This window comes from Drosophila serrata, unplaced genomic scaffold (assembly GCF_035046125.1).
Source record: "Drosophila serrata isolate PLE 108 unplaced genomic scaffold, ASM3504612v1 contig_382, whole genome shotgun sequence".
NCBI lineage: Eukaryota > Metazoa > Arthropoda > Insecta > Diptera > Drosophilidae > Drosophila > Drosophila serrata.
In genome coordinates this window covers 1,585,475-1,612,158 of record NW_028257280.1, presented here as the reverse complement: position 1 = coordinate 1,612,158, position 26,684 = coordinate 1,585,475, and the positions used below count along the sequence as shown (strand labels likewise).

General features: G+C 41.5%; 3 protein-coding genes and 1 long non-coding RNA gene across 13 annotated transcripts in view; 1 reads left to right on the top strand and 3 right to left on the bottom strand.

Moving 5' to 3' along the window:
- Positions 1 to 198: 198 nt before the first annotated feature.
- Positions 199 to 4,246, bottom strand: LOC110186859 (aminopeptidase N-like). 6 transcript variants are annotated; one of them, XM_086840237.1, is made up of 7 exons: positions 4,019 to 4,246; positions 2,927 to 3,423; positions 2,710 to 2,865; positions 1,794 to 2,651; positions 1,179 to 1,728; positions 598 to 1,118; positions 199 to 537 (listed from the first exon to the last, which is right to left on the bottom strand). In XM_086840237.1, exons 2-7 carry the CDS (start codon positions 3,385 to 3,387, stop codon positions 309 to 311), a joined length of 2,775 nt encoding a protein of 924 aa, XP_086696363.1. In that variant the 5' UTR covers positions 3,388 to 3,423; positions 4,019 to 4,246; the 3' UTR covers positions 199 to 308. The 6 variants fall into 6 exon arrangements, with proteins under 6 accessions (XP_086696363.1, XP_086696361.1, XP_086696360.1 ...); XM_086840235.1 differs by having other exon boundaries at positions 2,927 to 3,418; positions 4,019 to 4,223; XM_086840234.1 differs by having other exon boundaries at positions 3,943 to 4,190.
- A 124-nt stretch (positions 4,247 to 4,370) lies between these two features.
- Positions 4,371 to 11,201, bottom strand: SP1029 (aminopeptidase SP1029). 2 transcript variants are annotated; one of them, XM_020956148.2, is made up of 7 exons: positions 10,974 to 11,201; positions 7,330 to 7,855; positions 7,106 to 7,261; positions 6,189 to 7,046; positions 5,575 to 6,124; positions 4,803 to 5,323; positions 4,371 to 4,737 (listed from the first exon to the last, which is right to left on the bottom strand). In XM_020956148.2, the coding sequence occupies exons 2-7, from the start codon at positions 7,845 to 7,847 to the stop codon at positions 4,509 to 4,511; spliced, it is 2,832 nt and encodes a 943-aa protein (XP_020811807.2). In that variant the 5' UTR covers positions 7,848 to 7,855; positions 10,974 to 11,201; the 3' UTR covers positions 4,371 to 4,508. The 2 variants fall into 2 exon arrangements, with proteins under 2 accessions (XP_020811807.2, XP_020811806.2); XM_020956147.2 differs by lacking the exon at positions 10,974 to 11,201 and adding an exon at positions 8,568 to 8,754.
- Positions 11,202 to 15,262: 4,061 nt separating this feature from the next.
- On the bottom strand, positions 15,263 to 19,184 carry stg (string). The gene is made up of 3 exons (XM_020955903.2): positions 19,108 to 19,184; positions 18,280 to 18,965; positions 15,263 to 17,430 (listed from the first exon to the last, which is right to left on the bottom strand). The coding sequence occupies exons 2-3, from the start codon at positions 18,333 to 18,335 to the stop codon at positions 16,038 to 16,040; spliced, it is 1,449 nt and encodes a 482-aa protein (XP_020811562.2). The 5' UTR covers positions 18,336 to 18,965; positions 19,108 to 19,184; the 3' UTR covers positions 15,263 to 16,037.
- Positions 17,461 to 26,684, top strand: part of LOC110186644 (uncharacterized) — a 68,993-nt gene continuing 59,769 nt past the window's right edge. The window contains exons 1-4 of one of the 4 annotated variants that reach the window (XR_015273319.1): positions 17,461 to 17,804; positions 17,872 to 18,104; positions 20,519 to 21,028; positions 21,131 to 21,189. This is a non-coding gene — a long non-coding RNA (uncharacterized LOC110186644). Of the gene's footprint in view, positions 18,105 to 18,876; positions 19,466 to 20,518; positions 21,029 to 21,130; positions 21,190 to 26,684 lie in introns of those variants that run through there. The other 3 variants (XR_015273318.1, XR_015273317.1, XR_015273316.1) reach the window with 3 other exon arrangements.

Genomic DNA, 26,684 nt, shown 5'->3' with positions numbered 1-26,684 from the left:
TGGAGCTATATATACAGAGAGTCGCAAAAACCCGCCTAACTGATAGCACAAATTGTCAATTTTTTTTTGGTTATAAACCATAGTGACAGCTGTAAACTATAATTATTATTTCTTCTGAGATAATTTTCTTAAACCTATAATTACTGCCAAGGGCGCTTATCTTAGCGTTTTGGTAGAGGGTACATGTAACACCATAAATTAGATTCCTGTAATGATCAATTTATTCAAGGAACTGGAAATATTTATATAATATTTATAATATTAGACAGCCGACAGCGATGTCTGGTGTATCAGGGACATGATGATTCCTACAGGGACTGCCTTATGGCGCTGTTGAAGTCGTCAAAGTTTTGCTGCTTCCACTGCACTGTGATGCGCATCCTTTCCAGGGTCTGCTGGACTTTCTCCTCAATGCCCTGCAGTAAATTTCGCGATCGGCCGGCAAAGTCCTCGAATTCATGGAATTCCTTGAGGTCTATCATTTGCATCGACAGCGGCGTTAGGAGTTTCGACATGCTCTTGACGGAGGGATAGTAGCTGGAAAAGATGGTAAATTCGTAAAAAGGAGCCCCTCAAGTGACACTTGTTAACACTAACAACTTGTGGATGTGATCGAAGTTGTGCATGAAGTACTGCTTGGCCAACATAAATCCTACTGGGTTCTCGGCCACCGAATCAAAGCTTATAACCGAGTCCTGCGGTCGAATGGGGCCCCGCGCCTCGAAGGATAACTCCAGCATCTCCTGCAGTAGCCACACCACCCGCGAGCATCCCAGAGAGTCCAGAATGGTCACCTTTTCGTCCGCCTTGTTGGACTTCGTGTACCTCGTCCACAGGAACTGCCAATCGTCTTCCGATCCTGTCCTGATCGCCGTGCAATAAACAATGCTACGCAGATTGACGGGCACCGGGTTGCTCTCTTCGGGATTTGGCTCCGCCTGCCACTGGCGGAAGTACTCCACCGCCCGAGCCACACAATCCCCCACCTGGAATTGACACGCCATGCTGACAACGTTGACCTTCAGTATAATCTCATCCTGGTGCTGAAAGGAGGCAAAGGTGTCGTTGATGCCGTTCACGTATTCGTAGATCGGCGGGAGCAGCTTCTTCATGTATTGCTGAGGATAGATGGGATGTTCAGTAAGGGATTCCAGGGTCACCTAATACACAGAACCTACCCTGATTAAGCCCCCCTGGGAAGTCCTTCGGACTATGCGATTTATGAGCCTTATGTTGTCAAAAGCCGCTCTCCAGGGAAGCAGCTCCCGCTCGCGGTGCATGTACTCCAAGACCTCCATTACGGTCTCGTAATCCTGCTCCCCTGTCCAGGCGAAGGTGAAGATATCGTCGATCAGCTGAGCCCGATTGATCACGTGGATGCTATTGAAATTCTCGCTGTTCAAAGTCTTGATCAGCAGCTTCCAGTTCTGGGCATCGTAGTTGGCCCTGTAGGGCGTCGATAGCTGAGTGTTGAAGATTACCCATTGATCGGCTCCCGGTAGATTATCGATCGTCTTGGGCAGACTCTGGCCCTTCTTGCTGCACTCTAACCAGTCCTGGGGCGACATGTTGTTGAAGTCCAGCTCCGCCTGTGTGGTGTAGCTCAGTGGCACCCACCAACATTTTTTACGATGGGAACTGGACACCTCGTTGTTTGAAAAGTAGCGCTCCTGGGAGATATCCGCACTTCCTGCTGCATAGTCACGGATCACGTTCACCACGGGGTAGCTGTCAGAGAAGAGGTTAAAATTCAGCGTTTCCAATTACAATGCTCAACCTGGATGCGTCCTTACCCCGTTTGAAGAGTCCACCTGTCCATGATGGTCTTGACATCGGCGTTCCTAGGCAATGCGCCACTCTCGTGGGCAGCCTTTGTAAGCGACACCCAGAGGTTGTCCTGTTCCGCATTCTCGTACTTGTAGTCCTGAAGGTAGGAGTTCAGACCGGAGCGGAAGGCCTCCTCTCCCAGGAACAAGTGCATCATCCGTATGACCGACGATCCCTTCTTATAGGAGATCACATTAAAGGTCTCCGCGATCTGCGATACCACTTCAATCGGCCTCGAGATCGGTTTACTGCTCCTGAGGGCATCGTGCCGGAAAGTGTCCCATATATCTGAAACCGATTTCCTGTCCTTTGAGCGCCACTCCGGGTGGATGTGATGCACGCCCAAAGCAGCCACATAGGTGGCGAATCCCTCGTTGAGCCACAGATCCGTCCACCAGTTCATGGTGACCAAGTTGCCGAACCACTGGTGGGCCAACTCGTGGGCCACCACACTGGCCACGTTGTCTCTGATCTCCAAGGAAGACGAATTGTTGGAGAAGAGCAACGCGGTCTCCCTGTAGGTAACCAGACCCCAGTTCTCCATAGCAGCCGATTCAAAGTCCGGAACGGCCATTTGATCGATCTTCGGAAGCGGGAACTTAATCCCAAACAGCTCCTCGTAATATTGCAGTATCTTGGGTCCTAAATCCGCCGCAAAATCACACTGATCCATGGCTTCGGGACGGGCCCAAGTGCGGAAGAGAACTCCATTGGGCAGAGTTGAGGGTTTGTAGGAGAAATCATTGATGGAATAGGCCACCAGGTAAGTGGACATGGGCACTGACTCCTGGAATTCCGTCCACACGTAATCCGGAAGGGATTCACTGAAATGGAGTTGGGATTTTTGCTATCAAAACTCACTTAAAAATCAAGAAAACTTACTGGGGCTTTGTTGTCTTCACCGGCATGTTACTGAGAGCATTGTACTTCTTGTGGTGTCCCAATGTGACCACAAAGGGAGCCTTGTAGTTGGGTTCATCGAAGCAGGGAAAGGCCAATCGAGCTGAAGCCGGTTCGAATTGAGTTGTGGAAATCCACCTAAACAAAGTAAATAATGCTCAGATAGCCATATCATTTTCTGTTTCAGCAAAAATGTAACCTCGGGCTTTTAGTCACGGAATCGGTGTAACTGCTGCGATAGTAACCGGCCATTTTTTGATTTAGTTCGGCGGAAAAGAACAAGTTGAGCTCATAGTAGTTGTAGGCCAATAGTTCATGACATGGGAATAGGATATAATAGTCGTGGGTGGGATTCACTTCCGTGGAGGACACACAGATATTCTCAGTCGTCTCAGGGCCGAGATGGGTTAGAGTTGTCCGGGACTCATCAATGGTCAAGTCCCTGGAGTGCAGCGATATGTTCTTGGTGTCTTGCAAGACTTGAATAAGGATTTTCACAGATCCAGAGAACCTAAGGGCCTCCGGGCCCTCCAGATGGGTAAGGATCCTCAGGTGATACCTCTGGGGCAGGAGATCCGTCGGTAGGCGGTAGTGGTCATAGCTGGAGGAGGCCAGTCCCAGGCCAACAAGGGATGCCACAAATAATATAAAGCACTTCATGGCAGACTCTGAAGGTGAATGCGGATCAGATCTGTACTTTAAGCATAGCAAACAGGAGAAATTAGCTAAATTAGTTCTACAAATTATTCTCGGTTAATGTTGTATAATAATATAAAATTATAAAAGATTTAAACTTTACATTTTATTCGCCACAAAATCAATAACTATACACTTATTATCAACTTTCCGCTAATCGAAATGCAAAATCTCTCTGATCTTGTGAACTGTAAACACAATCTAAGTTGATTTTAATTAGGTAATTAATAAATAGTAAAATATATATATAATATATTTATGATGAGTAATTTGCACTCAATCTATTGCCTTGTTTTGTTCCAAATTGTAAATAATAAAACTAAAGGAATCGTACAATATCAAAATTCCATGGGAAGTTCAATGTTCAACACGGAAATTAAGAAGCTTATTTGTTTAATATTAGTATTCACTGTGACCAATATATTTCACCAGTCCGTTTATAAATTATTATGACATATTCCAGATGTCGGGTTTTATGTTTATGGGGACTTTCACTTGGATTTCATTGGATTTGCATACCTTTTTCGAGCTCAGTTTACTTTGCGGCACGTGTTCAATGTTTTGATTTGTTTTTATTTGGGTTCTTTGCACTCACACTTCGGGGAAGGAAACGAAAACCAAATGAACCAATTTCCGCGATCAACAAATCGCAAATAATGAACTCGCCAGAGGACGGCGACCGTATGCAGCTTTAAAGCGAGTGTAAAGTCTTTTAAACGTTACGATTTCAGAGAGGAACAGTAGAAAAAACTAGATTGGAAAATATTGAGATTACAAGCATTATCAGCCGAACATTAAACACAAAACTTGGGTGATCTGGAAATAGTTGATGTTATTGCCGGGCGTCTAACATGGCGTATGCGTAATTTTCCAAATGGGAAATCAATGATGGAACTATTGTACCAATTCTTCACCCTACTCATGGACATATAATAAGTGAAACATAATTTCTGTTGACACAGACGAATAATACTAGAGTGTATTAAATATTTTATTTAAGGGACTTTAAATATTCATAATATTCCTGCTGCTGAAACTTGGAGATTCCTTTAAATGAGCTGATGAGAGTCTAAGGGCTGGACAATCTAGAGGAGCTGCTGAATGGAGCGTGACATCTGGTGGTAGTTGCGCTCCTTCCACTGCACATTGGTGAGCATTATCTCCAGGGTTTGCTGGATGGCCTGCTCCAGGCCCTTGAGCGACTGTCGGGAGTTGTTCACAAAGTCCTTGAACTCATTGAAGTCGGTCTGGGTGATGACCTGTTCCGAAAGCGGCGACAGGAGGCGGGACATGTCCTTGGTGAGAGGATGGTAGCTGAACAAAAATAAGGATTTTTGTCAGTAGGGAATACAGTGAGGAGAGTAGAGTGAGTCACTTACAACTTGTAGATAAACTCAACGTTGTCCATGAAGTACTTCTTGGCCAGCAGGAAGCCCACCTCGTTGAAGGCCACCGCCTGGAAGGCCCACATGGAGTCCTGCTTGCGTATGGCCTCCTTGGGATCGAAGGTCAGCTCCAGATACCGCTGCAGCACCCAGACCTCCCTGGAGCAACCCAAAGCGGTCAGGATGGTCCTCTTCTCGGCGGCCACATTGGACTTCTTGTACCGCGTCCACAGGAACTCCCAGTCGGCATCCGATCCGTGCCTGATCGCAGTGCAATAAACAGTGCTGCGCACATTGATGGGCACCGGGTTCTTCTCGTCGGGATTCGCTTCCGCCTGCCACCTGCGGTAGTAGTCCACCGCCCGAGGGACGCAGTCATCCACTTGGTACTGACACGCCCAGTTCACGACCATGGTCTTGAGCAGGACCTGATCCTGCTGCTGAATGGAGCTGAAGGTGTCATTGATGCCGCTCAGGTGCTCGTAGATCGGCGCGATCAGCTTCTTCATGTAGCGCTGTTTCGAACACGGAAATATTTGTGGTTATCGATGGATCAGAAATAATGTTTCTGTGGACTCTATATAGATTATTATCTCAGACTTACGACAAAGAACAACTTTTCGTTCGCGAGTGTTTACGATGTTAGGATGTTAGGTGTGAGCAATTTTGAAAGTTTTTCGTTTCGAAATACAAATGGAGAATGGGGTTACGCCACAGGGCACAGATAAATCCTTTAGATGCGGATATCAAGGAGTCCAGGACCTACCTTAAAGAACTCAAAGTCGGGCGTCTGTCGAACGATGCGGCCCACTCGCTTCAGATTCTCGAAGGCCGACTTCCAGGGCAGGTACTCCCTCTCCCGCTGCAGGTACTCGATCAGCCGCATGGCAATCTCGTAGTCCTGCTCCCCGGTCCAGGCCAGGTACAGGGCATCGTCGATCAGCTGCGCCCGGTTGATCACATGGATGCGCTCGAAGTCGCCACCGGTCAGCGTCTCGATCAGGAGCTTCCAGTTCTGGGCATCGTAGTTCACCTTGTAGAGCGTCGACAGCTGCGTGTTGAAGATCACCCACTGGTCGGCTCCCGGCAGGTCCTTGATTGTCTTGCCCAGGCTCTGGCCCTCCTTGCCGCACTCCATCCAGGCCTTGGGCGCCGTGTTGTTGAAGTCCTGCTCAGCCTGAGTGGTGTAGCTCAGTGGCACCCACCAGCATCCACCGCGATGGGCACGAGCGATCTCTGTATTCAGGAGATACCGCTGCTGGCTCAGCTTGGCGGTCTTGGCGGTGTAGTCACGGGTCACATTGATCACGGGGTATCTAGTGGAAAAGAACACGAAACTCATAATAATTAAAAGACAAAAGAAATCACCCCCAGACTCACCCCGTCTGCAGGGTCCAGGAGTCCATGATGCTCTTGATGTCGTAGCTCTTGGGCAAGGCACGATACTTATGCGCCGCCTGGGTTAGCGACTCCCAGAGGTTGTCCTGCTCTGCATTCTTGTAGGAGTACTTCTGCAGATACGACTGCAAGCCGGAGCGGAAGGACTCCTCGCCCAGGAACAGATGCATCATGCGCAGCACCGTGGAACCCTTCTGGTAAGAGATCTGATCGAAGCTCTCGGAGATCTCCGACACCATTTGAATGGGCCGCGAGATGGGATGGCTGCTCTCCAAGGCATCCCTGCGGAAGATGGTCAGCAGATTGGACAGCGACTCCTGCTCCATAGCCCGCCACTCCGGGTTGATGTTCTCCACTCCCAAACTGGCCACATACGTGGCGAATCCTTCGTTCAGCCACAGATCCGTCCACCACTTCATGGTGACCAGATTGCCGAACCACTGATGAGCCAACTCATGGGCCACCACACTGGCCACACGCTGCTTGTCCGCCAGCGAGGAGTGCGCCGCCGAGTAGAGCAACGCGATCTCCCTGTACGTGACCAGACCCCAGTTCTCCATGGCTCCGGCACTGAAGTCGGGCACGGCGATCTGGTCGATCTTGGGCAGCGGGAACTTGATGCCGAAGAACTGCTCGTAGTACTGAAGGACCTTGGGTCCAAACTCTGCCGCATAGTCGCACTGATCGATGGCATTGGGACGGGCCCAGGTGCGGAAGAGGGCTCCATTGGGCAGAGTAGAAGGCTTGTGGGAGAAGTCATTGACAGAGTAGGCAATCAGGTAAGTGGACATGGGCACTGACTCCTCGAATTCAGTCCACACGTAATCCTGGAGAGATTCACTGCAACGAAAGGGGACTCTCAGAGAGAAAACTCACTTGGAAATCTAAGGAAAACCCACTGTGGCTTGGTCTCCTTCACTGGCATATTGCTGAGTCCCGTGTACTTCTTGTGGTAACCCAAGGTGACCACAAAGGGCGCCTTGAAGTCGGGCTCATCGAAGCAGGGAAAGGCGAGACGAGCCGAAGCAGGCTCAAACTGGGTGACAGAGATCCATCTGCAGGGAGACAGCAACTGATTAGTAAGATGTCTTTTCCCATACAAGTTATTTAAGGTAAAACCCACTTGGTTTTGTTGGCCACCGGATCCTTGTAGGAACTACGGTAGTATCCCTCCAGCTGTCGGTTCAAATCGGCGGCAAAGGGCAGGAATAGCTCGTACACATTGCCGGCGACCAGCTCTTGGCACGTGTTTAGGATGTAAAAGTCATGGGTGGGATTCACTGACGTGGAGGACACACAGTTATCCTTCTTCTCCGCACCGCTAACATGACTCAGGGTGATCTTGGACTCATCGATGGTCAGATTCTTCGAGTGCAGCGTTATGTTCTTGGTGTTCTCCAGGGCCTCGATCAGGATCTTGACGCTGCCGGTAAACCGCAGATCCTCGGGATTCTCCAGCTGGGTGAGGACGCGCAGGTGATACCTTTGCGGGCGCAGCGAGGTCGGCAGACGGTAATAGTTATACCCAGATTCGAACTGGACTCCGGACTCGGACGAGGCGTCGGAATCGGACAGGGAATCGGTGGAGGCCGCGGCTAGGCCCAGGCCAAGGGCCACTACGAACAAGAGAAACCACTTCATGGGGGATTCTGGGGAAGAGGAAAGTCGAAATTAAGTTGAGTTGTTTTGTTGTGTTTTGAGGGGCGTTCAAGCGCAGCAAACCGAAGCAATTAACTAAATCACTTTGGCAAATCGTGTACAGTGGACACCACTTAGGAGTGATATGGTCCAAAGTGGGGAATTAATTGATTCATTTATATATTACTTAACTATATATATATATGTATATATAAAATATTGTGTCTACGCAAAATCTCTTTTATATAAATTTCAAATATTATATCAACATTATCAATATCTCTTCACAATAACTAACGCTTATATAATAATTATATTTTATGTTATATGTTATTTCCATATATTTCTTAGATTTTAAACATCATTGTTAACCAGCATTTACTGCAATTTTTGCTGTACTTTTTGTGGTTTCGCTGATTTACTTCAAATTAATGCAAATTGTTTTTATTTATTATGTTTACTTAGCCACTGTTTTCTTTATTTTCAATTAATGCAAATTGTTTTGATGTTTTCTTTGCCATTGTTTAGTTTTTTTCACTTGAAATGCCGAGCACGTATTAAGGTCTGGGCCAATGAAACCCAAAGAGACTCCACTCCTTCCTCACATTATGCGGCGTTTACCTGACTTGTGTTTCATTTATATTTATATACACTTTTTGAATTAGAGATTTACTAATTTACTCTTGAAGATTATAACTTCTTTCATGGATTTTAGTTATATACCTTTTTAGTTCATGTTTATCACTTTGATTTAATAATTTATAAATAAATATATCAAGATCACGGAAATGTTTGTCTTTATGGTCTGTATCTCCTTTAAATAAAATATTTCTTAGATTATTTAAGTTCTTATAAAACCTGCGTGAGATCTACGGACATTACAATTCTATACTGAATTTTCTATACTTTTAATTTTGTTTCATTTGCCTTTTCCTATCCTTTCCTTCTTTACATTTACAGTTTCTTAGGAACCATGGGCTTAAGGGATAAAAATTTTACAAAAAAAAAACGGTGGGATCTAAGAAGAATTTATCAGAATAATAAGATAAAAAAAAAACATAGGACGAATTTAGCAAAAAATAAAAAATAAATAAATAAGAACCTAGGTTTTAAATTTAGCAATTAACTTGCTTGATTTAATGTCTCAAACTAGTTCAATAAATCACTGAGCTGACAATTATAAATTCGAGTTTTTACTTAATTTATAGTTTAGCTTTTATGTTATGTTTTTGTTTGTTTCACTATTAAATAAATAAATACTACTCCTTGAAGACAAAATTATATTTTAAAATGATATATTTAACTGTTTCTTTGCTTCATTTCCTAGCAATTTCATTACACTCAAAAATTTAAAAAAAAAGTGGCTTCTTTTGCTGTCATCTTTCTTTTTTTTACCACCTCCTAGATCAAGTCTCCTTGCCCAAGAACATAAGATAGAGTAAACTTGCATACATATTTCTATATATACTGGATAAACCAGATTGCAACGCCCAGCTAGTTTGTTTTCTCTGCACACCTCTCCTACCTTCTGTCATTCATAATTATGCAAAAGTTGTTTTAGTTATTTTTTGGCTTGGGCTTTCCATGTTCTCTGAGTGCATATACATATTTATGTACATATGTATATTTATTAATAAATGTAAATGCGACTGTGGGGGCAATGAACTTGAATGATTAGCATATGGGTATGGTAATAATGTATTCATTTCGGTTAGCAAACATTAACTATTCGAGAGCATTTCACCTAGTTTATCACACCTACTTATTATAAAGAGTAATAAATATTAATTTTAAATAAAAATTAATACTCTTAATAAGTCATTAAATTTACGTCCTGAGTTTATACAACATTTAAGACATTTAGGTAACTTCTTTTCTATACTCAGGATTTGGTCATACATTTCTTAATTATTTTATAAATATAAAATAAGATTCTTCTCACTACTAAAAACTCTTAAAATGTATTTTCCATAACATAAACTATAAGATAGACTAACATTTAACCGACTCACGGTTATTTAATTAACCTTAGTCAATAACTTTTCCGTACTTCCCTTGCCGTAATTGTGAAACACGTGCTGGACTTGACATTGACTTATCAATTGAACTATAGATTGCTCTTAACACCTTGCACTGCCTGGGTGGGAAAATAGTATCAGTTCTTACACAAAATGGAATAAAATATTAAAAAAAATTTCATATTTAAAAAGGTCAAACATGGATAGGTTGATTTGAGAAAAAGTCTTTAAATTAATTATTTAAATAAAAATTTAAATAAAGAAGTACTGTAGAGTTTAATATTTAACTTTAGTCTTAAAAATGTTTCATTAATTATTATAATATTAATATTAATATAATTATTATATTAAAATGCAATTTGTTAAGCTTGAAGATTGCCACTGCTATTATTCTGACCGCAATTGTAATCTATATAGATGGATTCCCCACTAATTGATTTGCCAGCATATGAAAATTCTAGCCGGTTTGTGTATTGTTTCCTATAATTAACTTTAATAATAAAAACCTATTTAAGACCAAGTTTTTACTAGAAAACAAATTCCTATAGTTCTTTCATAGCTTTATCTGAAATAAGTGTTAATTGGTAACAAAAAATGTTCTTTAAGAGGAATTTATTCATTTGAATACCAACCAGAATTGAGGAATTTTAACTTAATGCTCTTTTTGCATTATTTACTATATTTTTTATTTCTAATATAATAACAAAGTGCAAAACGTTTATTTTTTAGTGTTTGTTTGTTGTTTTTAAAGGTGTTCCTCTGTGTTCTTATTAATTATTTTGTATGATATATTTCAAGTTTGTTCTATTTTGTCAGTTGAAACTGTCTTTCTTGTGGTTCCTTTTTTTTATTTAATAGTCAGATGTCTAATTATTTATTGTTATTGTCAGCTGTTCTGCAGCGTGATAATTAAAGTACCGAAAATCAGCGCTTTAAACTTGTTTTGTATTCTTTGAGTATTCACTTTAAACTTATTTATTTTTTGGGCTTGTGCGTTGTTTGGTGTCTCGTGATTTCGGGGTTATTCCAATTATTTTTTTGGGCTTTTTTTAGTTGTCAAGTTGCTGCTGCACTCGAGGTGCTTGACACACAAAAAATTCTAACAACGAACCGTTTAAGGTGCCACGAAAATCCACACAGTGCACTGGGGGAACTAGAATGCGACCGAGTATGCGACCCGTGTGACGGTCGACGCGAATCTGAAGTTTCCTGAGCGTCGAGCTTTTGTCTTATAGCCCCGCCAACTCACGCACACACGCACACACACACACCCACACACCCACACGCAGAGTTACACTCGTTTCTCGGCGGGGAGAAACGTCGACGGCTTAGAGACCCAACCGCTGCTATAGCGTCGGCGCAGCGAATAAAAAAGGGAGAATCTTTATCTCTTTTTATTTATATTTTTTGCCTTCATAGAGCAGCGCAAAAATAAAAGAAATAAAAGCAAGGGAAAACAAGGAAGAAGGCTAGATGAAGCAAGGCGAACTTTTAATACCCTCTAAATCTAGGGAGTACTGTGTAGTAGAGCTGCCCAGGATGAGATCCTAACTTGCCAGAATTTACATGAAATTTCCACATTCAGTATATTGTATTTTAATGTACGAAAGTCTCTGTACTGCTTTGTCCAGAAATTATGGCCAAGAAAATATTGTAAGCTCTTATATATATTGAAATTTCAAATATAAAAAAATATAGATAATATCGAAAAATGTTTTAAAATATTATTATTTGCTTTCAAATCAAATATCAATACACTATCAATCATGTATAAATGTCCTCCCTTATTTTTAGTAACCTTTTAAAGGGTATCAAAAAATATCACATGTGTGATCTATACACACACACACACTTAGAGGCAGACTCGCAGCGGGGGATTGCAATGGAATAATGGCAGGGCTTACCCGGCGTATGCGCAATTTTGATTCACACTGCACACACACACACCCGCACACATCGGCAGATGTCACTACGTGTTTTTGACCTTAATTGCGCTGATTAACCCATTTCTTTCTATTTCGTATGCCACTTGAGCCACTCGACCCTAGAGTTCACCACCCCAAAAACAAAAAAAAAAAAGGAAAGAAACCAAAACCCCCCTTTTTTTTCTTGAGGCTACCCCCCATGGCGGCTACTCCAGAGATAAGAGGACACGAAAACACAAACACGGTCGCAAAAGGAGGCAAAAACAAGAAAGGAAGCTAACTTCAAGAAGTCGAAGTGTGTATACCCTTGCAGTTACCCATAGGATCAAGGGTTCGAATATTTAATCGCTCATAAATAAGCCAAAGATGCATTAATCTCAATTTGATAGCGTTTCTTTATTTTGGCTTTATTAGGATGCCAGCATATGGGGCCTTAATATAAAAAAAAAATTAAATTTTTATAAATTTTTAAACAAATTTAAAGACTTATTTTTGTATCCTGGTTATTAAGATGTATTACATTGGCCAGATAACATTTTTGGGATCGAAGGGTAAAATCACTAGCACCACCACTTTAGATGTTAACAAGGGGACGGCCGCGAACAGAATGAGGCCAGCCCGACGGCAGTGGCTGTATTTATAGTCACCGAGTGAAGAGAACAGAGAATGAGAGAGCGAGAGCTCGCTAGAGAAAGAGGTGGGCAAATAGGGTTAGGGAGATGAGGGAGTTAGAGAGAGTTATCTAAAGAGAAAGGCAGAGAGAAAGAGTTTCTAAACATACACAGAGAGATAGACATAATACATTTAACGATCGTTTCTATACCAGCTATATATAGTAAAGTTTTCCGATTTTGATCAAATTAAAACCAAAATTATAAAAAATTACTTAATAGCTTTATCTCAAATTAGATAAAACTGGAAAAGTTATAAATTTGGTTCTAATTAATATAAATATAAAATGTATTTCTCATTATTCTCCGATCATTCTTATGGCAGCTATGTGATAAGTCTTCCGATCGGCTTGATCGGTGATCAAGAATATATATATTTTATAGGGTCTTAAATGTCTCCTTCACTGCGTTGCAAACTTCGGACTAAAATAATAATACCCTAAATTATAATACCCTGCAAGGGTATAACAAGGGGCAAAAAGCTAACCAAAACAAACCGATTGTGCAGACAGACGCACACAGCATGCTGGCTTGCACACTGGGGGCACTGGGGGGTTAACCCTTTGGGAATTGTTTTTTGTTTTCGAGGGCGCCAACTTAAAGAGAGCTTTGGAAAAAAGGTGCTAAAATTCTATGGGATTTAATTAACACTCAAAAAAAGGAAAGGGGAACAAAATACCATATTGGATATTTTAAGTATTGAAATATTTTTTGGCAATATTTAAAATGATTTTACTGAGAATTGAATAAGTTTATAATATTCAAATGAAATGCACCATTAAATATAAACAAGCCTAGCCTTAAATGTTTTATAACTTTTAATCAATTTAATTTCTGTTCATGTTCTAAGAATGTATAAACTCGTGGAATTCCCCATTAAAGGTGTATTGACATTACAGACAACCTTTAGACGAAAATATTAAAAATACTAAAATGTTAAATAAAAACTTAAAACTTCTTAAAGTATACATTCAATGGGTTAATTTGGATTGGAAATCGGAACCACAGCTATCCGCCGTAAATATTCATGGTAAGGGTTCGCCGTGTTGGCTAATTGCCACAAGCCGCGCACTCTTGGCTCTTATCAGGGCTTTGTTTATTGGGGATTAAATTCTTTGCTCTGATAGTTTTAAGGAAGGAGAAGTAGTGAAAGTCGAAGAGGAATCGAATAGAAATAATCTTCTTACGCGTCAATTAATTTAATAATGTAGGAGAAAAGGTTGGATTATAAAGCTCATATTTCAGAGAGCTGACCTGCTGGTTTTAAGGGGAAAGTGTTTTTGCTGCTTAAAAAGTCAAAATTAAGAAAATATTAATAAGATTACAAGACTGTAATTTTTTTATTTAACTTATTAATTAAGTAAAGCAAAATAAATAATTTAATTCAGGGATTTCTGACAGAAAAGTTAAAATTTTAAACTTTGAAGTGAAAAAGTTTACCTCAGGCTGATTTATAATACGAATTTGCTAATGATTACAATTTTAATATTTAAAGAAACGGTTGTAAAATGTAGTGGATCAGTAAGTATCTTTATACAGCAAGTTACTATGAACAGTAAGTAACTATGATCAGTAATAAACTGTGCTAATCAAGTATCTATGAGCAGTAAGTAACTATGATCAGTAAGTATCTATAACCTGTAACTATGTTTGATCAGTTACTAACTTTGAACACTAATAAACAATGACTTGCAACTTTTGTAACACAACACATTTCTAAGACTTTGCCGGCAGAAGTCACTTCGTTCCGGGGATGTTAGAACTATTTGAGAATCATATGCACCCATATTCGAGATGTGCTTTGGAACAAATTTAAGAGCAAGCTATCAGAATAAAACTATGGAGTTATTCTTTTGTATAATTTTACCAGTAATAAGTAGCATGGCGAATCGGTGGACTATTTACATACATACATTACATATATAGCTGTCATAAGAACGATCGAAATATTTTAAGAAAATATATTAGAACTTTTCCTATTTTCAACAGATTTTCTTCAAATTTAATATTACGCCGTTATATATTAATTTTGTGTACATTTCTATGAAAATCTAACTAATATATAATATAGCTGCCATACAAACGATCGTTAAAAATAGAGGAAAATGAAAAACGGTGCATGTCGAAAAGTAAATTTAAAATGTAAAGGTGAATACAATGAGAGTAGGCATTACATTATTGCTTTTTAACATAAATATATATAAGTTATATTGTATTAATATCTAGTGATCGAATTTCAATCGGCAATGCGTGCCGTGGTTATCTTCCTTTCTTGTTTATTTATTATTTCATAAATCAATTATCAATTTAATTTATTCAATGCCTTGTAATCCCTAAAACTACAAACATTTTATTAGTGACAAAACATTTTCAAATATAAAACCCACCAATTCCACCATATACAGCAGTAGCGCCCTCTGGCGTTAATAAAGTAAAGTAAGAAATAATTGTCGTTAGGAGAATTGACTCTCTTAACGCTTTTCGGGGCTAATTTATATAGTTTCTTCAAGTTTATGTAATGAAAATAATAATAAGAAAATATATATTTCTCAGTCATGATGATATATTCTTTAATATTGTTTTTTAACAACAAAAATATCGAAATAATTTATTTTCCCATCACACAGCAACGCCTTCTAGCGGAAACCAAGGCAAATATTATTTCACTGCTTTTATCGAAAGTATCGATAAAGCGCGCCGAAATTCAAAGAGGGAGAAATTCGAAGAAAATCAAGGGAACCACATTTCCCGCTTTTTTATGGCTTTTTGCCGCTGAAAAGGTTAATTAAAATAAAACCAGTGAGTTTTCAGTTCTGTATTAGGTATTTATATTTTAAAATTGATGGTCTCTTTGTTCAATAATATTGCCTTTCTTTTTGATGCAAAAATAAGCTTTGCTTAAATAATAATAAATCATTACATAGTAAAGGATTTGTTTGTTTTTTTTTTTTTTTTTTATGTTTTAGTTTCGAATTTTTGTTTACGGATTATATAAAAAATAAACAAATAATAAGCGTAAAAATTGGTACCTAGCTAGAAGTTTTCAACTCTTGCAACTCTTATTAAGTAATTTCCTTAAAAATAAGTATGAATTTGTGTTTGTGTGTGGTGTAGTGCGATATTTTGTAGCCATTTTCGGTGTCTGCTTATTATCTAAGTGAAATGATCATGGAGTCTGTAGCATATTATAGATCTTAAATTTAAAAAGATTTCGATTTCGTTTAGATTATAATGCACATTTTTTTCATTTACGCTCCTTTTGTTTTTCGTTAAAATTTGAACTAAAAGTGCTAAGAAATAAATTGAACTAAAGCCGAATTTCCATACATTAAAAACAAATAAAAACTAAATGAAATTCCTCTCGAGTGTCGTATGAGTGCGTTGTGTGTGTCATGTTGTCAAGATTATGAGTGTGTGTGTGTGTGTTTGTGTGTGTAAGATAACGATTATTAACAAATGAAAATCAACAAAAAACCAACTTAAAAAATGCATCGCTCGCGGAAAATAAATACAACTAAGCGTCTAGAGTTATATACAATACGATAACACCCCATCAATTCCCCAGGGACTCCCTCCTCCTTACAGCATCAGCCTGGAGCGCGACTTCTTGAGACGCCCCGTGGCTCCGCCCAGGCCATCGCCATTCCACGACTTGGACTTGGCGCGGAAGTGACGGTAGGCCTCGTTGTAGGCGGGATCCAGCATGGTGCGGTAGGCATGGGGCTCGCAGAGATCCACATGCGACTCGAAGAACTCCTTGTAGCCATTGTGCAGCAGATAGATCTCCGGGTAGTGGAGCGCCGGATAGGCATTGGTATTCCGCTCACGATCCAAGTTGCGCAGGAATCGGGACATTTTCGGTCCACGCTCCGACGAGAATTCGCAGTGGAAGATGATGATGTTGCGCTTGTGGCCCGACTCAATGTTCTGCTGCTGCTGCAGCTCAGTCTGTTGGACGGAGAGGAACTCCTCGAGGATTTGCTCGGTGGTGTACAGGTTCTTGGCGCCAGCGATGTGGCCGCCCTCGAACTCGTACGGGTAGCGGCAGTCGATGATCCGGTAGCTGGCCACCTGATCGGCGAATTCACCTTGCAGCAGGCGAGCCACCGTGGCGCTGGATATGCTCTTCAGATCCCGGTGACGTCCCTCCATCAAGGGCAGGGCATAGGTCTTGCTGAAGTCACCAATCAGTTCGGGTTCGTTGCGGTTCTCGGAGCGAGCCAAGGCGGACATGATCTCGGCATCGTTCAGCGACATGCACTTCCTCAGCGGCGGGGGATTGCTGCTGGGCAGGATCTGTGCTGGTGGCGCTGGGCAGTTCTCCTTCTCGGTGGCGCAGCGATGACGCTTGCTCTGAATGGGCGAGCAGGTGGCGGATGCCGGGGGATCCGGGCGCTTGAAGCAGTCCCGAGCAGCAGTCTCTGGCGTCTTTGGTGGCTGTAGATGGGCGGGTGGAGTGGCGGTGTTGCTCTCAGTCATGCTGAGGCAGCGCCGCACCGACGGACGACGCATGGAGAGACCCGCCGGCGACCGGACAACGGTCGTCGAAGGCTGCTCCTTGATCTGGCCGCTGATCAGCGAGTTTAAGCCGCTGGGAAATCCAAGAACGGCGTTCTGTTGACTCTGAGACTCCAGCTCAAACATCTCCATGTACTCATCATCCATGGACGACTCCATGGAGCAAGTGGAGGACAGGCTGTTGTAGATTCTGAAGCTGTTGCGGGCGGGTGTGTTCGAGGTGGCCGAAGCGGCAGCTGGCAGGATCTGCTGCTTGCGCACAATCTGGAAGCGCTGGGGCGATCCCTCGGGCGACAGCAGGCCCATCAGCTCGGGACTTGCCGAACGCTGCTGATCCTGCGGCGCCACATCGTCGTCGTAGAACGACAGCTCCTCCTGATGGTGGTCCATGGCCATCAGTTCCAGCGAGCGACGAGCACGACGGGAGCCGGTCAGCTTGTGGCTATTGGAGTTGCTGCAAGGAGAGGAGCAAAGAAGGGGAGGATTAGTCAGCGGTTCCAAAGAGAGCGACGGCGGCGGCTGCTTCCCTAAACCCCCGGGAGCGCGAGCGGGTCATTAAACCCAGCTAAAAATACAGGCGCAGAGTGGTGATATTTTTTTGGTGGTGGCGGCGGCGTTGGTGGTGGTGTAAAGACAACAACAACAACATTGCGAGTCACGAGGGGTAGCTGTTGTAGCACAACAAGCCGAAATTCAACTTGAAATTGTTAAATTTCTAAAATTGGCTCCTCAAAAACTCTAGTTGTTACATTAATTTACTGGAATTAAATTGTATTTGTTCTCCAAATTCTCCACCAATCGTCTGGTACTACTTTTTCACATCAAAACGTACGGTACCTCTAAGCGGAATTCCCTTTTCCTTGTCACTTTCCGTTGCATCTGCCTGCCTTTGCAGCGCCGACTTTTGGGTCACAACGTCACGCAAACGCAGTGAATACAAAAAAGGCACAAAGAACCGCAAAGAACTCTCGTTTAAAAAAGAACCAGCAAAAAAGGAAAATATAAAAAAATGACTGACTGACGGACGAGTTGTTGTTGCGGCTGCTGTTTTTTGGAGCCCCGCGGAAGCCGGTTTAATGAATGAAAAGCAACAACAACAGCTGAGCGCCAATAAAAAAAGAAGCAAAGGTAAGTGTGCAAAAAACTCTTACTTTTGTTCAGCGATTTGTACTTTACTGTTGTTGTTCTTGAACTTGCACTTTTTATTTCCTCGCTTGTGTTTGTAAATTTTTTCTTTTTTTTTCAACTGGTATTCCTGATGCAAAAAGTAGTAGTTTTTTAATCCATGGTGCGGGATAATTACCTGATATTGCAATCCATGCTGCAGTTGGTTTCTTCCTGGATGGTTTCCCACAGCATTTTGGTTGATTTTGTGTGTGTTTTTTGGAGTTTCAAACGATTTCAAATTGAATTTCTCTGTCGAGTCTTCTTTCTTAGTTGCTTTATCGAAAAATTGCTAAAACACAATTTTTTCGTCGTCACTTTTTCACTTTTGCGGCATTTAAAGTTGGTTTTTCGTTTTTGTTAGTCCTTTTAGAATTTGTAATTTGTTGGCTAATATTGCATTTTTGTTTGTTTCTGGTTCAATGTGTCCGTTTCAGCATGTTTTATAATTTTTCAATTTCTGTTCAATTTTTAACCACCGAACGAGAACCGAAAGGCAGAGTCCAGCTAAGGAGCTGCTGTTGACAGTTGCCAGAATAGGAGAATTGGGAGAATGAATGAATGAGAACACGAGCAGCTCGCTTTTATAGGCGGCCGACGTATGGAACGACATGGAATGGAATCGAGAGCGGTGTGTGTGTGAGAGAGTGAGAGTGAGAGAACATGAGCACGGCAGCGCTCGCCTTTACAGGCGGAATGGAGTGGAAGAGAGAAATGAAATGAAATGAAACGGGAATGGAGAGTTTTTAGTGTTTTCTTGTTGCCGGCGGGCGCCTTTTTCTTCAGTTCCTCTGATTACCAGGAAATTCTGAGGGAGATGGAGAACTAAAACGGCAAAACATAGAGAAACCATGTGCATAAAGGAAACACTATATGTACAACGTCGAAGAAAATTGGAAAATCGCTTTTAAATAAGGAATCTGGCCCTGTGGAGTTCACCGCAACAGGTAGAATATGCTTCCCCTACATTTCCCCTACATGCGAAACGAATATCCCGAGAAGAAGACCAGACAGAATCGAATCATTGAGTCGCCAGCTCCATGTAGCCCACTGATTTTGGCGCGCGAGCTTATATACCCCAACGCGAGCCTCCCCACCAGAGCCGAAGTGGAGCCGAGCGCCAAAAGTGAAGCCGAAGCAGCGGCACAAACATACAAATATATTTATGTATGTGATTTACAATGCACCGCAATAGTTGGAGCCAGCAAGCACACAGGCAGACGGAGAAACAAGAAGGCGCGAGGCAAAAGGAAACGGGATGGAATGAGACCGCGAGCGAATCTTTAAGCAGAAATTCAAGGCGGCATCGATTGTGTCGTTTGCAGGTAATAATGTGAGATCCACGCATTCCTGTAGCCCCCCGCCAGTCCCCCTCGTGGAATATCAGCAGGTAGTGGTCATATGATCAGCGGCTGTGGAGCAAAAACTCGGGAAGGGGGATGAAAGGGCGGGAGAGGGAGGCGTGTCTCCTTTGTGTTTTGCAGACGTAGACGCCAATGTCGTTAAATGAGCAAAGCTTCGTCCAGATCCGCAGAACCCATTTACAGTGGACACTAACTTACACGGCAATTGTGATTATACAGAAGAATGTCAGTGATTTTTTAGAAATTCCAACTTGCGTGATTCACCTTACAGAAGACCGCCTGTATGATAGTGTTTGTGTGTTTTTTTTAGTGCAATTCGCGGCAAAGTTAAAGCAGAAATCGAGTTACATATGCGCGGAGGAGCCCTGCGGGAGTCACTTTGCAGGATAAGCGGGGTCGGGCAGGGGCTGATGCTCTGAACGAACACCCATGCGATGGCGCGGCCGAGTGTGTGTTTTGTAAAGTCTGTGTGCACAAAGCACACACAGATGACGAGCACACACGCCCAGCATCATTCGCTTTCCCGCTCAAAACTTTGCCAGAATGTGAATGATATTCGCGGGTAATTGCCGGCAAAGGCAACCAAATGAGCTACGGTTTCATTCCACTGAATTCCTTTTGGTGAGGAGCTTTTGTTGTTGTCGATTTTTTTTTTGTTGTGCCGCAGGAAGAACCGATGAGAGGATCATCTTCTTTATGGAAAACAACGAGCAGGGCCAGCCAAGAACAACAGGAAAAGGGACGCAGAAATCATAAAGTGGTTTTGAACAAGTTAAAAAAGCGCATAGGGGTAAAGGAAAAAGGAAAGAAAGAAAAAGCTCAAGCCCAAAAACCCCCATTCATAGTGATCGGTGCTGCGAACAGTGGGCCAAGTTATGATGTTTCCTGCCAGAATGACCGACGTATTCCATTCCAACTTGTGATTTGTGTGATGACATTTTAAAGATTTTAATTGATTAGATTTTTGTTTTTTGATATTTTATTTCTTTATTCATAGTTCTTCAATTATTTCAGATACCACAGTGCTATTTATCGCAGTCTCCAGAATTTCCGAGAGGACGGAAAAAAATGGCAAAGGCAAAGGAGAGTGAAAAACGTATGCAAAAAGCCTTACACACACACATCACACACACTGGCCGCGAGTGTGTATTGTGGAAAAAGCACATGTGTGTAGCTCTGATTGCGGCGGGCAAAAAAAAAATAACTGAGAATGAGAATAGACTGCAGAGAGAGAAATTGCAGCAACAATGTGAATGGGCAAAAAAAAACAACAAAAAAAGTGAAGAGCTAAATTGTAAATCGAAATTCCAAGAAGTGAGCTTTTGGTATGTGTGCAAGCGTTTGAGATACTTTTGCGCGCGCGAATTTCGCAAATCACGGCTAAAGGGATAAAGGGGTGGACAAAAAAAAGGTTAAGGCTGGGCGGTCCTCGCTTCGTTGTTGTGTGTGTGTGTGTGTGTGTGGCAGACAAGGCAATGCAATTAAAAAAAGGCGCAAAGAGGAGCAGCAATTGGTGGTCTCTAGGTGAGTAATTGGCCGTTTTGAGCTTAAACTAACAAAAAAGAAAACCATTACATATGTATACGTTTTAATACGATCTGTAACTAAGGAATGTTATTATTTTAGGTTTATCCCGAAAAGCAAATCAACAGAAAACTTATTAAATCTATACAATTAAAAGTCGGGTGAGTGATTCTTTATTTAACTTTCTTAAATGGAATTATTAAATAATTATTGACTACTGCCTCTCCTGTTTGCTCTAAAAACCTCATCAAATTATTATTAAATTATTATCTATTTTACCCATACTGCTTTCCCCTTCCCCACCAAAGCAGAACCAAAGAAGAAACATATAAAGAATAAGGGGAAATCACAAAGTACATAAGGTGTGAAGAGCAGAGCAGAGCGGGACACCAAAAAGATACTGATTAGAACAAATACCTAAACCAAAAACAACAAATAACAGTTAGACAAGGATAGCGGTTCCCGAGCCCCTCTCTCGGTCCAGCGCAGCAGTACATATGGTCGATCAGCTGACCTAAGGATATGAACAGCCAAGGAACCGTATGAGTCCTGCTGAGCGCCTGCGTCTGTGTGCGTAGAGAGGGGACAAGGAGCGAGAGCAAATAAAGCAAGGAACGAAAATTCCTTAACACGAGGCAGGAGCACGAAAGAGAGTGCAAAGCGGGAATAGCCGTAGATTTTTGCGCCAAAAATCTGGTCCGTCTGTATGTGTGTGTGTGTGTGTGCAGGACTCGTTTGGGTCAGACAGAGAGGGGGCGAGGTCCGTATTCGATCTGTCTTCTGTTTACCTTTCGCTGCCTTCTTCGCTGTGATTTCTTGCACTCTCTGCCGCCGTCGACTGTTGTCTTTTTGCCTTCTCTCCTCGCCTTGGTTTCCTACAAAACCGATTGTGAGAAATATTGTATCTTCGTTACTTTGGCCCCCGCCCCCCACTCCCTCCCCCGTTCATTTCGCCCCTTTGTGGTGGTCTCTTGGCTCCACTAATTGATTCTCTGCATAAATTTTATTTAAAGCTTTAATAAATGTCAAAATAAGCAATTCATTTCGATGTTAGAGCACGCACACTCATATATACTATATATCCAATGACCGCCGCAAATGAAGCTCTCTCTTTTTGGGACAGAATCAATTATTACCGGGTTCAGAGTTTAAATTGTGCGGGAAAGCTGTGTGGAAAAGGGGGGGGAAAATAAATTGTCAAAGTTGGATGGGGGGAACTGGAGAGGGGATACAGGAAGTTACCTTCCAGCGAAGTACATTTATCCTTGAAAAGATCGTATTCTGGAAAATGCAAAGAAACCCTACAAACTATCTTTAATCTTTTTACGAATCTATAAGAATTTTTTAGGGATAGTATCTTATATATTTCCTTACTATAATTATAATGATTTGCTTAAAATCCTGTTTTGTTCCTAAACTTTGTAAATTCTAGTCAAGAAATAACTGATACCTGGAACCCAATCTTCTTTTCTTGTACTCTCTGGGGATATGGGAGTATTTGGAGGAGGAAAAGACCTCTGCTGCAGAGGAAATTCTTCCCGATAAGCTGGGTTCAAGCTCCTCTCGCTCCTTCTGCACCCCAAGTATCCAACTCTGCTGCAGCTCATTTGTTTGTTTCTTTGTTTGTTTGTTTGTTTGAATGAGCTCTATGCAAATGTTACTTTTTTATTTCTTATTTTATGGCATTGTGAAAGAATGATATGGCGCTGGTATCTGGACTATACAGCAGCCTCAGGAAGTACTAATCAACGTTATATTCCCTCAGTGACTACCCATTGTTCCTCTCTCTCTCTATCTCAACTTGTAGCATATTTTTTAACGGCTGAGCGGAACAACAAAAGTTGGTTTTGTTGTCTTGGGGGCTTCCAGCGGGGTGTTCCGAGTTCCCTATGTAGAGCAACATTATGTCGGTCCTCTCTCTAATAGGCAAACAATGTTCTTGACACGCTTAGATATGGCATGTGGAGTCTAATGCCCTTTTAGAGAGGGGTATACTTGATATAAGGACATAATGAAATATAAAATATTATTATTCGATTCTTTAGTACTAATATATTTTTTAAACAATTCAGTCTAATGTTGAAATGAGTCTTACTCTATTTTTAAGGTCCTTATAGACATACCAAGAGAAGTACCTAGATAAATAGATACGAAATATGCTTTAAAAGGTCTATATATACTTATTATAAGGACATAATGAAATATAAGCTATTATTATTCGATTTTTAAGTGCTAATATATTTTTAAATAATTCAGTATAATGTTGAAATGGGTCTTACTCATTTTGCAGGGTCCTCATAGACATACCAAGAGAAGTACCTAGGTATATAGATACGAAATATGCTTTACAAGGTCTACTATTTTATACAACTAAATCTGTGTATTCCTTTTAAAAGTGCTATTATTATTTTCAAACTAGACTCTTACAATTCGATTCACTATTGGAAAAAAATTATGAATAGAGTGTTCTCCTCTTCGATCTTCTCCAAAAAATCCCCACATTTATGTTTATTTAAATATTTTTATGAGTTTCGCGCAATTCAATTCGATTTTGATATGCCTGTCGCCCCCATATCGGGGTTTCCAGGCCAATTCGGTGCTCAGGGTGATGCCAAGCAATACAGAGATTAGATTTGAATTCCGAATAGGTTCGGTGTAGGATCAACATCATCATCATCTGTGTGCCAGATTGCAGCCAGTCGAGGTATTGAGCCCGAGACCCCATCAAAGAGCACACGCTGAGGGCCACTTGAGTTTCCCATGGTAACTCCAATGTGATCCAGATTTTTCCCATGGCACCCCCTGGAACTACCATATTGGCAAACACAATTAGTTTGTGTTTTACTGGCAATTTTCTCTATAATTTGAATAGTAGCGGCGGCCGTTCCATTGTCCCTACGGTCAAGTGGTTGCTCATTTCATCTAGGCCAGGACACATCCAGGCACAGGACTCTCTTCTCGGCACATGTCTAGGTTTTCTGCACTGTTTTGTTTGTTCGCCAAAAAGCAATTTGGGTCACAATGTGTAGGCAACAAGGCACACAACTAAAACAAGTGCTACTATTCATTGTAATAGAAACAGTTCCTGATCTCCTCGCCGTCCGTCAAAGTGTCCTTTTTGTCCCTACAGAGTGGACAGTGCAAAAATAATATATATTGTTTTCCCTCTGCCACTGCAATCCGAGCAATTTGGTTCCCACACAGCAGGCACATTTGTGGGATCTCATCTCAGTCCTTCTTTTGGTTTTTTACGATCGGTCTGACTTCTCAAGTGGTCTTTAGTTTTTTGGCGCGCAAATCCTTGAAATCTTTGTGAGTATGTCCCAGATATATATGGTACATATAGGGGTTTCCAAATATAGCTTGTCGCCCAGCGGCGAGATAAGAGATTTGTATAAATTATGATTAGCCTTGAGGGAGATGAAAAAGGGAGAGAATGATGCAATCTACATATAAGTACATATATATCGTTATCGGTCGAATGATAAAATCATGGGCCTTTGAAGGGAATTTATGGGAATTATGGATATTTATGGGTGGATTTCAAGGGAATTTAGACTTGGATTTAAAGAGGAAAATATTTACATACATATTAATTGATTATAACAATAGTTTTTGTATAGCTATGTCAGATAATCAACTCTCTTCTCATTTTAAAATTCATTTCCCTAATGATTTTGAATTCCTTGATCTCTTGAATCCCTTGCAAAAACAACAAACCCCCTTCTATGATATATTGCTCACCCCTTTGATGATCATGATGATGATGGTCAATATTTTATTTGTATATTAATATCAGCCACGCGACTGGCCCACGAACTGACCACTGGTCAAGAGCTAATTTCCCCAGTGGTAGGCCATTTCCCGGGCCAATTTCTATAGATAGCCTTGGGAAATGTCGGAAATTAATCAAGAAAAGGATAGCAGCGGCAACCCCTGGCGAATCCTTTCTTCTCACAGCGTGTAATTAATTGATTAACGTTCTTAGGGATAACATTCATTGCCCCGGGATTGAGCGTCGATCTTATCGCGTTACAAAAACCCGAAACCCAACCCTTTCGGCCTGACCAGATCTGGGATATATACATTCATATGATGAGGGAGGAAGGGAGGGTTCTTGTTTTTTTGGCAAGGTTGGTTGGGTCCACTCTAGATCATCTTGGCGTTTGCCTAATGCGCAGTGGTTCTTGGAAATCCCTGGACTTTTGACAAATTCCCCATGACAACATGACAAGGAATCGTCATCATCATCACCATCATCTTAGCGGGGATAAGAGATCCTGGTCCAGTGATTTTTCACTGTCTCTCACAGTACATTAGATGCCATCGATGGTTGCGTAATCAGAAGGCAAAAAAAGCGGCAGCTGCTGCACCCATTTCGCACCATTTCCATTTCCATTCCCAGACGGGATGATAGGTCCTTGGGACCACAAGGGAAGGGCCAAGGAAGCCCAGGCAGGCAAGGACAGCAGGGAAAAAGCAGGAAAGCAGTCTTGCCAGCCAATTGCATTGTTTTACTAACAACATCAAAGTTATGACAAGATTTTGTCTATCATCCTACCCCAGCTCCTGGAAAATGTTCACAAGGCGCAAGGAGCAAGGAGCAAGGAGGAAGGAGGGTTCAGCGATCGACGGACTGTCTGCGAGTCCTTTTCGGTGACTGACAGCGACTCTTCCTCCTCTCAACTCTCACCTTGGAGATGCATTACGATTCGAATTTCCAAAAATTTAATCGCATATACAAATTTTATTTATGTGACATGGGTGCATATACACATACTTTCACCCCCGGGAAAACTTGAAGATCCCAAGATCGGCAAATGGTCCATGTCAATTTGCAATTGCCTCATGTCCTCGCTGCAGTTTTGGTTTTGAGTTTGTCTCGGTGAGGGGGTTGCCCCGGAAAGTTGATCTTCTGGGAAGAGGTATTCAGATCAATATAGTGGGAATCTCCACACACAGACTGTGGTGTGAGGTGTGATGACTTAGGTCAAAGGAAAGGGACTTTCTTTTAGGGAGTCATGGGAAAAAGCAAGGCGTCCTAGTGCTTCAAGGAATTATTATCATGAATTAAGGATATCAAGATCCTAAACTGATGTGTATTTACCTTTTAACTGAAAAAAAGCAAGCAAGGAAATTAAATTTAAATCAATTTCTTAAAAATAAATTAGCTGGGACTTGTATTATAATTGATAAATATATAAAAAATCAAAGAAATTAGTTTGCTGCAGCAGAAGAATCTATTGTTCTTAAGACTCATTATTCTAGGCTGTGATTTTTTCTTAAAAATCCAAGGAAAAATTAATATTAATACCTTTAAAGCATTACTTCCAAAGAAAAATATAAAAATCGATACAGAAACCCATTAAATAATACAAGTATATTTAAGAATTATGGTATTTCCTACAAGATTTGTAAAAGAATATTACAAAAGAGGCTCTCCTGTTACAAAAAACCCTCTATTATAGATAAAAGATAATTATCATAGGTTCTATGTGTATTTAAAAGATAATTTTCATAATTTCCCAAGACCTTAATGGCAAAAATTGAGTGATCAACTGTGGATAGATCTCTGATACTCTCCCAAAAACCTCAAGATCAGGATCAGGATCAGGATTATTATCCTGTACGAGTGAGTAATCATCAAGGCAGTCTT

Bases quoted from the DNA above. Each gene is read 5' to 3' on its own strand.
- LOC110186859 (XM_086840237.1), bottom strand. From the start codon at position 3,387: ATGAAGTGCTTTATATTATTTGTGGCATCCCTTGTTGGCCTGGGACTG. The intron at 2,866-2,926 runs GTTACATTTTTG...TACTTTGTTTAG, and splicing joins TCCGTGACTAAAAGCCCGAG to GTGGATTTCCACAACTCAAT. The intron at 1,729-1,793 runs GTAAGGACGCAT...CTTCTCTGACAG, and splicing joins AGGTGGACTCTTCAAACGGG to CTACCCCGTGGTGAACGTGA.
- SP1029 (XM_020956148.2), bottom strand. From the start codon at position 7,847: ATGAAGTGGTTTCTCTTGTTCGTAGTGGCCCTTGGCCTGGGCCTAGCC. The intron at 7,262-7,329 runs GTGGGTTTTACC...GTCTCCCTGCAG, and splicing joins CCGGTGGCCAACAAAACCAA to ATGGATCTCTGTCACCCAGT. The intron at 4,738-4,802 runs GTAAGTGACTCA...ATTTTTGTTCAG, and splicing joins GTTGAGTTTATCTACAAGTT to CTACCATCCTCTCACCAAGG.
- stg (XM_020955903.2), bottom strand. From the start codon at position 18,335: ATGCTGTGGGAAACCATCCAGGAAGAAACCAACTGCAGCATGGATTGC. The intron at 17,431-18,279 runs GTAATTATCCCG...CTCTCCTTGCAG, and splicing joins AGCATGGATTGCAATATCAG to CAACTCCAATAGCCACAAGC.